The sequence below is a fragment of the Rana temporaria genome, chromosome 4 (assembly GCF_905171775.1).
Source record: "Rana temporaria chromosome 4, aRanTem1.1, whole genome shotgun sequence".
NCBI lineage: Eukaryota > Metazoa > Chordata > Amphibia > Anura > Ranidae > Rana > Rana temporaria.
The window spans coordinates 468,209,083-468,217,998 of NC_053492.1; the positions used below are offsets into that span (position 1 = coordinate 468,209,083).

The window sequence follows — 8,916 nt, forward strand, 5'->3', positions numbered from 1 at the left end:
CACCTCTGGCTGATATTTTTTTTTTTTTTTTACAGCTTACACTGGGGGGAGGGGCAGAGGGCGGTGAAAATGTGACTCGGCGGCCCCCCCCCCCCCCCCACAAGTTTGTACGGTCCTTGGGGTTCTTCCTTTGTATCTTGCTCATTATAAAGATATTGCGGTCTCCATCTCTCATCCTTTTTCTTCTTCCTCTCTCTTTAGTCTCTCTCTTTATTGTGCTTTTCTTCCTCTTCTCTAGATCTATCTTCTTGCTCCTCTTAGCTGCATAGTACGGTATGTGTTGCTGATGTTGATCACTGTCTCCTGTAGGTGATTTCCGGTTCTCTGTCCTCGGAAGCTGCTCTTTGTTTCTTTACGAATATTCTACGCGGTCTTCAGACCCACGGTCAGCACGAAGGCTGTAATGCCTCCCTGGTGAACCTGGCGTTCCAGGTGTATGAAGCTTTGGTAAGAATCGCACCGGCTCCTCCGCATCCGACTGCCAGGAACCGCCAAGGAAGTCGTGTAATATGCTGGCATAATATTGAAATTGTAAATTCTAATCATGGAGATGGGTGTTATATTTAAATTGTTTTTATTCTTTTCTCATAGGAAAAATCTTTATAAACTTTTTTTAAAAGAAATCAACATCTCATATATAATTCATAGATTCTTCATACATAAAAACATATACTTTAACATATACATACAACATAATACATACATAAAATATTTGTGTGGGTACACAGTTAGATCCATCTTTATAGTCCTAGATTTTTATTTTTTATATGGGGCTTACCGTATTTTTCGCCGTATAAGACGCTCCGGCATATAAGACGCACCCAATTTTAAAGGAGGAAAATCTAGAAAAAAAAGATTCTGAACCAAATACTGTAGTAAAATATTTGCCCCCCACTTGTCATCACCATCACACCACCCCCACATTAGTAATAGCCAGTAACATTGCCCCCACATTAGTAATAGCCAGTAACATTGCCCCCACATAGTAATAATAGCCAGTAACATTGCCCCCACATAGTAATAATAGCCAGTAACATTGCCCCCACATAGTAATAACAGCCAGTAACATTGCCCCTACATAGTAATAACAGCCAGTAACATTGCCCCCACATTAGTAATAGCAGCCAGTAACATTGCCCCCACATTTGTAATATCAGCCAGTAACATTGCCCCCACATAGTAATAATAGCCAGTAACATTGCCCCCACAACTCACTGTTGTTGCAGATGCATGGCAAAATCACGGCGCGCGCTCTGGTAGGAATAAACAGATTCACGAGCAGAGCAGTGATGACGTCAGCGTGCCGGGTGTACTAAGATGGCCGACCGCTCCGGAGCTAGGCCAAAGCCGCAGTCTTTCCTAAGGCCGCGGCGGCGGTGCGCGGTCAGGCGAAACCGCGTATTCGCCGTATAAGACGCACCAACTTTTCCCCCCCAGTTTTGGGGAAGAAGAAGTGCGTCTTATACAGCGAAAAATACGGTATATTAAATCTAAGCACCTTTTGTTTCCTATTCAACCTATCTTGTTATTGACAAACCTCCTAGAGATAAAGTATTCATCTACCCAACATGTACATCTTAGTTTACTCTCCCATCTATCATGATAAGAGGGGGGGCAGGCGAGGGAGGGGGGGGGGGAAGGGGGGGGAGAGAAAAGAGAGAGAGAGGGGAAAAAAAGGGGGGGGGGGGAAAGGGGGTGTAAGGGGGAGAGGGTTAGGGTGGGGAGATGGGTGTTATAAATACAGCAAAACCTCGCAATACGAGCTGTTTAAAAATAAATAAATAAATCTGACTCGATTTGTGAGCGTTGTTTCGCAAGACGAGCGGGATTCAAGCCTCTGGGGTGTGCAGTACCGCATGTGGCCAGAGGTGGGGGGCGCCGGAGACGCTCGGTTCCTGATTGTCTCCAGCGCCCCCCCAAACCTCTGGCCTCATATACGGTACTGCATACACTAGAAGTGACACTGGAAGAAATGATCTGAGTTTCCATTGATTCCTATGGGAAACACGCTTTGATATGCGAGTGCTTTGGATTACAAGCATTCTTCTGGAACGAATTATTCTCGTAATCTAAGGTACCACTGTATAGATATAATTATTACATGTCATATGTAATTACTTACCAAGACTTTTTTTTTTTTTTTTTTACTAGCGCCCACGGTTTGCGGAGCTGCGGCTGGTGATGGAACAAGTCCCAGAGGTTCAACTGGACTCCTTGCATCAGTTTGATACCAAACTTCTGTCCTCGGGACAGAAAGCTTCAGAGAAGAAGAGGAAGGATCAATTCCGCCGACTCATCTCTGGGTGTATAGGGGTAAGCAGAGATGAGGAATCTTCTGGGGTGGGAATATGGGATACCTTTGGTATAAGTAAGCATCAAAGATTGGTAAAGGTGAACTAACATTTTATGCCCTCTACACCATTCATCGCGCCTGGGCCTCTGAGGATCATAGAGATTGCTTGGGCCCATCTGTCCCTCGGAAATCTCTATGCCTCTTTTTCGGTGCCAGGCGATTTATTCTCAGGATCCCCGATCGCACGGGAGAGCCCGGAGAAGCACTGGAGGGCGGCGGGAGGGGAGACATCCCCTCCCGTTGCTGCTAAGAAAGGTCAAGCGACTGAACAGCTGATATGAAAATGGTTGGGGGTGTGTCGGTCTTCACCGCCGTCTGGTTCTCTTCTGCTCTCCGGGGGTCTTCTCCACTCTCCGGGGGTCTTCTCCACTCTCCGGGGGTCTTCTCCACTCTCCGGGGGTCTTCTCCCATCTTCTCCGCTGTCATCTTGGCGCTCCCCGGTTCTTCTCCCGCTCTCTCTAAGTGCCTTCTTCAGGGCTGGCTGCCGCTATCTTCGTGTTGGCTCAATTACTAGTGGCGGCCAGCCCGCTCTTCTTCTGCCTTCTTCTCTTCTTCCGATGTTGACATGAAGCTTCTTCCCGCTTTAATGCCGGGTGCGTGGTTCGCACCGATTTTATATAGGCCTCTTATGATGTCACAGTCCCATCATGCTCCCGGTACCTACCCACATGGGTAGGTACCACGTGGGTAGGTACTGGAGCATGATGGGACTGTGACATAAGAGGCCTATATAAATCGGTGCGAACCGCGCACCAGGCATTACAGCGGGAAGAAGCGTTGTGTCAACATCAGAAGAAGAGCGGGCTGGCCGCCGCTAGTAATTGAGCTAACATGAAGATGGTGGCGGCCAGCCCTGAAGGAGAAGGCACCGGAGAGCGAGCGGGAGAAAAACCGGGGAGCGCAGAGACAACAGCGGAGAAGACCCCCGGAGAGCGGAAGAGAACCAGGCGGCGGTGAAGATCGCCCCCCCCCCCCCCCCTGCCAAAGAAGAAGGCCCCCCTGGTAAAAGAGCTAAAGAAGAGAGGGGGGGCCCCCGGTGCTGACTAATAAATTACTTTAAAAACCCTGTGTCGTGTGTTTTATTTTCTTTTACCCCATATTCATTCATTTAGGGTGCGGGGCCGGTATTTGGGACCCCCGTATTAAAGGGGGCTCCCAGATTCTGATAAGCCGCCCGCAGACCCCAACAACCAACGGCCAGGGTTGTCGGAAGAGGCCCTGTCCTTATCAACATGGGGACAGGGTGCTATGGGGAGGGGGGGCCACAGGGCGCCCCCCTGCCCCAGAGCACCCAACTCCCCTATGTTGAGGGCATGTGGCCTGGTATGGCTCAGGAGGGGGGGCGCTCGCTCGTCCCCACTCCTTTCCTGACCGGCCGGGCAGCGTTCTTTGGATACGGGTCTGGTATGGATTGTGGGGGGACCCCCACGCCGGTTTTTCGGCGTAGGGGGGGTCTCCTTACAACCCATACCACACCTAAGGGCCTGGTATGCCCCTGGGGGGGGGGGGGGCCATGCCAGTTTTTTATTTAAAATTTGGCGTGGAGTTCCCTCTCAGGATTCATACCAAATGCCGCAGCTAGAATTGGCGAGAATCCAAGTCGGATCCCCGTCGCTTCTATGACGGCTTTGTCTCCATCGCGGCAAGCCAGCTCGTCGCTGGCTCCCGCGATGGGGCTCGTAGGTGGTCAATCTCGCCGAGAAAGGGAGGGTTAGTTAACCTTTCTTTTACAGAAAGTGAACTAACACTATGCCAGTCACTGTACTGTTCTTTAGCATTATGTGCATCTGCAGGACCCAGTGGCTAGCAGGGTGGCACACTAGACATGTCCACTGGCAAGAAATGTGTTTTGTTTCATTTGTTTGTTTTTTTTTGTTGTGATTTAGAATTTTTTTAATTTAAAAAAAAAAACTATTGAATTTTAGTTATTGTAATTTCCTTTCAAATTTGGCTGTTGATGAACGTAACAAATACAAATGTATCTGAAGTTACGAATTATCCGAAATAACGAATGCCGCATCTAAACACAGGGAACAAAATTTAAATATTTAATAAAAATATGTTTATTATTTTGTTACGTTCCATTAGTTTAGATATGAATTGGCCGTAATAACGAATGCCGTATCTAAATGAATGGAACGTAACATAATAATAAATACGTATTTTTTTAATATTCTTTTTCCGTTCCATTTGTTATGGATACTTTGATAAATTCGTATTGGTTGCGTGCACAAACAGCCAAATTTGAAAGGAAATTGCAATACCTAGAATTTAATGGTTGGTTTTTTAAGAATTTCGAATTTTGTGTTTTTGAATTTTCTTTTTTCATTCTTTTTTGGATTTTCGAATTTCCGAAATTTTGAATATTTCCGAATGAACACATTTTTGTTTAAATTGGTTAAATGAATTTGGAACTGAACTAATTGCACAAGTCTAAAGGGATAACCGAGCGTGTGTTCTTTCATATATCTGAGGCAGGTTGCTGTGATGTGTATATACTAAACGATTTTCAGCCTGCTCCAGTCCGGTCACGTGATCCCCTGGGAAAGCTGCAGGGGAGAGAACGGCGTGCCCAATTATGGCTAATAATTCCAGGAACGGTGTAGTCACCCATATGTTCCCATGTCTAGCTATTGGTGCCCCCTCCTATCCCCTGCTGCTGCCACTGGCTGCCACAGGTGAGTCCATCACGGGACTGTGTGTGTATGTGTGTATGTATGTATGTGTGTGTGTGTGTGTATGTATATATATATGTATGTATGTGTGTGTGTGTGTATATATATATATATATATATATATATATATATATATATATATATATATATATATATATAAAAAATATAATGCACAATAATGCGAAAACCTCTGGGATTATGTAGGAAACGAAAAAAATATATATTCAAAAAGTATAAAAAATATAAATTAAACATTAAATGCTTTTTGCACTATATTTTGTATTGTAATGTAATTTTGTACCTCCTCTACATATATGTATTAAAATATATTTTTTATACTTTTTGGATATATATTTTTTTCGTTGCCTACATAATCCCAACCCTGGAGGTTTTCGCATTATAAATTTACAAGGGATGATGGCAACCACATAGTCATTTGTATAGGCTGGTTTATTTGCAAAAATATAATACACATATACAATACATCTTTCTTACATAGGTTGGCTAGCATAAGTGTTAGGATGGAACAATTTTAAGACTAATGCTGACCATACACCTATAGATTATCTGCAGATTTTCTATAGTTAGATGGAAAAAGTGGAACAGATTCCTCCATCTACACTGAACTGTGTGGATGGAAGAATCTCCCACTGGCCCAAGCTTCCATATCTTGCTAGTCGGCCCCGCTGGCTCTCACAATACCTGATCATTCTGATTGGGTGCAGGCATTGTTTAGGTTGAGAGCCAGCGGGGCCCACTAGCAAGATATGGAAGCTTGGGCCACTGGGAGATTCTTCCATCCACACAGTTCAACTTTGCGACCTTTTGCCACATTTCAGGCTTCAAACATAAAGATATAAAACATTTTTTTTGAAGAATCAACAACAAGTGGGACACAATCATGAAGTGGAACGAAATTTATTGGATATTTCAAACTTTTTTAACAAATAAAAAACTGAAAAATTGGGCGTGCAAAATGATTCAGCCCCTTTACTTTCAGTGCAGCAAACTCTCTCCAGAAGTTCAGTGAGGATCTCTGAATGATCCAATGTTGATCTAAATGACCAATGATGATAAATAGAATCCACCTGTGTGTAATCAAGTCTCCGTATAAATGCACCTGCACTGTGATAGTCTCAGAGGTCCGTTTAAAGCGCAGAGAGCATCATGAAGAACAAGGAACACACCAGGAAGGTCCGAGATACTGTTGTGGAGAAGTTTAAAGCCGGATTTGGATACAAAAAGATTTCCCAAGCTTTAAACATCCCAAGGAGCTGTGCAAGCGATCATATTGAAATGGAAGGAGTATCAGACCAGTGCAAATCTACGAAGACCTGGCCGTCCCTCTAAACTTTCAGCTCATACAAGGAGAAGACTGATCAGAGATGCAGCCAAGAGGCCCATGATCACTCTGGATGAACTGCAGAGATCTACAGCTGAGGTGGGAGACTCTGTCCATAGGACAACAATCAGTCCCTGTATACTGCACACATCTGGCCTTTATGGAAGAGTGGCAAGAAGAAAGCCATTTCTTAAAGATATCTATAAAAAGTGTTGTGTAAAGTTTGCCACAAGCCACCTGGGAGACGCACCAAACATGTGGAAGAAGGTGCTCTGGTCAGATGAAACCAAAATCGAACTTTTTGGCAACAATGCAAAACGTTATGTTTGGCGTAAAAGCAACACAGCTCATCACCCTGAACACACCATCCCCACTGTGAAACATGGTGGTGGCAGCATCATGGTTTGGGCCTGCTTTTCTTCAGCAGGGACAGGGAAGATGGTTAAAATTGATGGGAAGATGGATGGAGCCAAATACAGGACCATGCTGGAAGAAAACCTGATGGAGTCTGCAAAAGACCTGAGACTGGGACGGAGATTTGTCTTCCAACAAGACAATGACCCAAAACATAAAGCAAAATCTACAATGGAATGGTTCACAAATAAACATATCCAGGTGTTAGAATGGCCAAGTCAAAGTCCAGACCTGAATCCAATCGAGAATCTGTGGAAAGAACTGAAAACTGCTGTTCACAAACGCTCTCCATCCAACCTCACTGAGCTCGAGCTGTTTTGCAAGGAGGAATGGGCAAAAATTTCTCTCGATGTGCAAAACTGATAGAGACATAGCCCAAGCGACTTACAGCTGTAATCGCAGCAAAAGGTGGCGCTACAAAGTATTAACTTAAGGGGGCTGAATAATTTTGCACGCCCAATTTTTCAGTTTTTTATTTGTTAAAGTTTGAAATATCCAATAAATTTCGTTCCACTTCATGATTGTGTCCCACTTGTTGTTAGTTCTTCAAAAAAAAATTACAGTTTTATATCTTTATGTTTGAAGCCTGAAATGTGGCAAAAGGTTGCAAAGTTCAAGGGGGCCGAATACTTTCGCAAGGCACTGTGTGAAATAAATAAATGAGATATAGATATATATATCTATATCTATATCTATCTATCTATCTATCTATCTATCTATCTATCTATCTATCTATCTATCTATATACCAAATTTTAGTTGGGTCCGGTCACGTGGTCTGACTCACCTGTGGCAGAAGTTTAGGCTGGATTTCTACCTTAATAAGCTTCTGTTAATTGATATCTCCACTCATTGTGCTACTGATTGAATAGATGTCTCCACCCCCGCGGTTCCCCTGTCCCTTTGTGTAATTGTAGCGTTCCTCTTCTCATTTTAGAAACCTCTTGGCGAGCAATTTCGGAAAGAAGTTCACATCCGGAACCTTCCCTCCTTATTCCAGAAGAAACCTCGCCAGGTCTTGGAAGACTCCATTCTCGGAGGCTGTCCAGAAGCTCTGCCGGCACTATTTCAACAATGATGATCTCTGGCTCTCCTTTTGGACCTGCTGGAGGGATTCTTCCGACCACATTCCTGCGTCTATGGACACGGGGTCACTACAGAGAAGAGCACGCTGGTCCTCCTGACCCGCCTGCAGCTTCGTCATCTCTTCTCCCCCTATGGGGGTCTGATGTATAATGAACTGTTATAGACATTCCCTGCCCGCTGCTAGTCCGTTCCCCCTCATCTGAGACATCCAGCGAGGACAGACCGATGTGGGAGAACCCGTCGGGGCTGAGACTATGTGATGCCAGCAGCGTCTTGTGTTTGTGTTTTTAGAAACGACGAGTGTTAATGAAGACAATATCTCTGCTACTACCAACCAAAACACCTCTGGGGTTCAGCGTCCTACGATGGGAAGAGCTATTTATTTCACGACCAAACTTTTTTTTTTATTATTCATTTACAGGAGCTGACATTTCTACCATTGCTAATTATGGTTTCCATGATCCTTTTTTGTTGACCTGGCATCACTTGGGCAGCAGGCAGACTTTAGCATTTGAAGTTTTTTAATTCTCGTGGAGTCACTCCGGCATCCCCAATCATGACCGTTCTATTTATTTTCTTGTGGATAGTTCATCTTTTTAAAGTAATTATGAGCAGAAGCCCCGAAACCACCCTCTTATATTTGGATGAAAATAAATGGCTGTTTGGTACACGGTGTTCGTTTTTCTTTTGTATTCTGTATCTGGTATAACCACTTCAGGACCGCCCACCGCACTAAGACCCCCTTTCACATTGCCACGTCTTGAAAGTCGCGCAATTTTTACGGCTGCGATTTCAGGGAATGCTTGATGCGAGTTGAAGTCCATAGACCTCGAGTTTACACAAAGTCGGACCAAAGTAGTAGGGCCGAAACAACTAATCGATTAATCGACAACTAATCGATTAATTTCATCGATTACAATTTTCATAATCGTTTAATCGGCCAGTAACATAATGGGGTTAAAAAACTAAAATTAGCCCTTTATAGTACAAAAAAGCAAATCGCTACTGTAAATATTACTTTCACTGTCCCACAGTAAAAAAAAAAAT

The 8,916-nt window shown here is 44.2% G+C and overlaps 1 protein-coding gene across 2 annotated transcripts in view; it reads left to right on the plus strand.

Annotated features, from left to right (window-relative positions):
• The window catches only part of XPO5 (exportin 5), a 64,126-nt gene extending 55,587 nt beyond the window's left edge, over positions 1-8,539 (plus strand). For both annotated transcript variants that reach the window (XM_040351754.1, XM_040351753.1), the window contains exons 30-32: positions 310-447; positions 2,152-2,313; positions 7,721-8,539. In XM_040351754.1, the coding sequence (XP_040207688.1) occupies positions 310-447; positions 2,152-2,313; positions 7,721-7,861 (441 nt within the window). In that variant the 3' untranslated portion in view covers positions 7,862-8,539. The remainder of the gene's footprint in view (positions 1-309; positions 448-2,151; positions 2,314-7,720) is intronic.
• Positions 8,540-8,916: the final 377 nt, after the last annotated feature.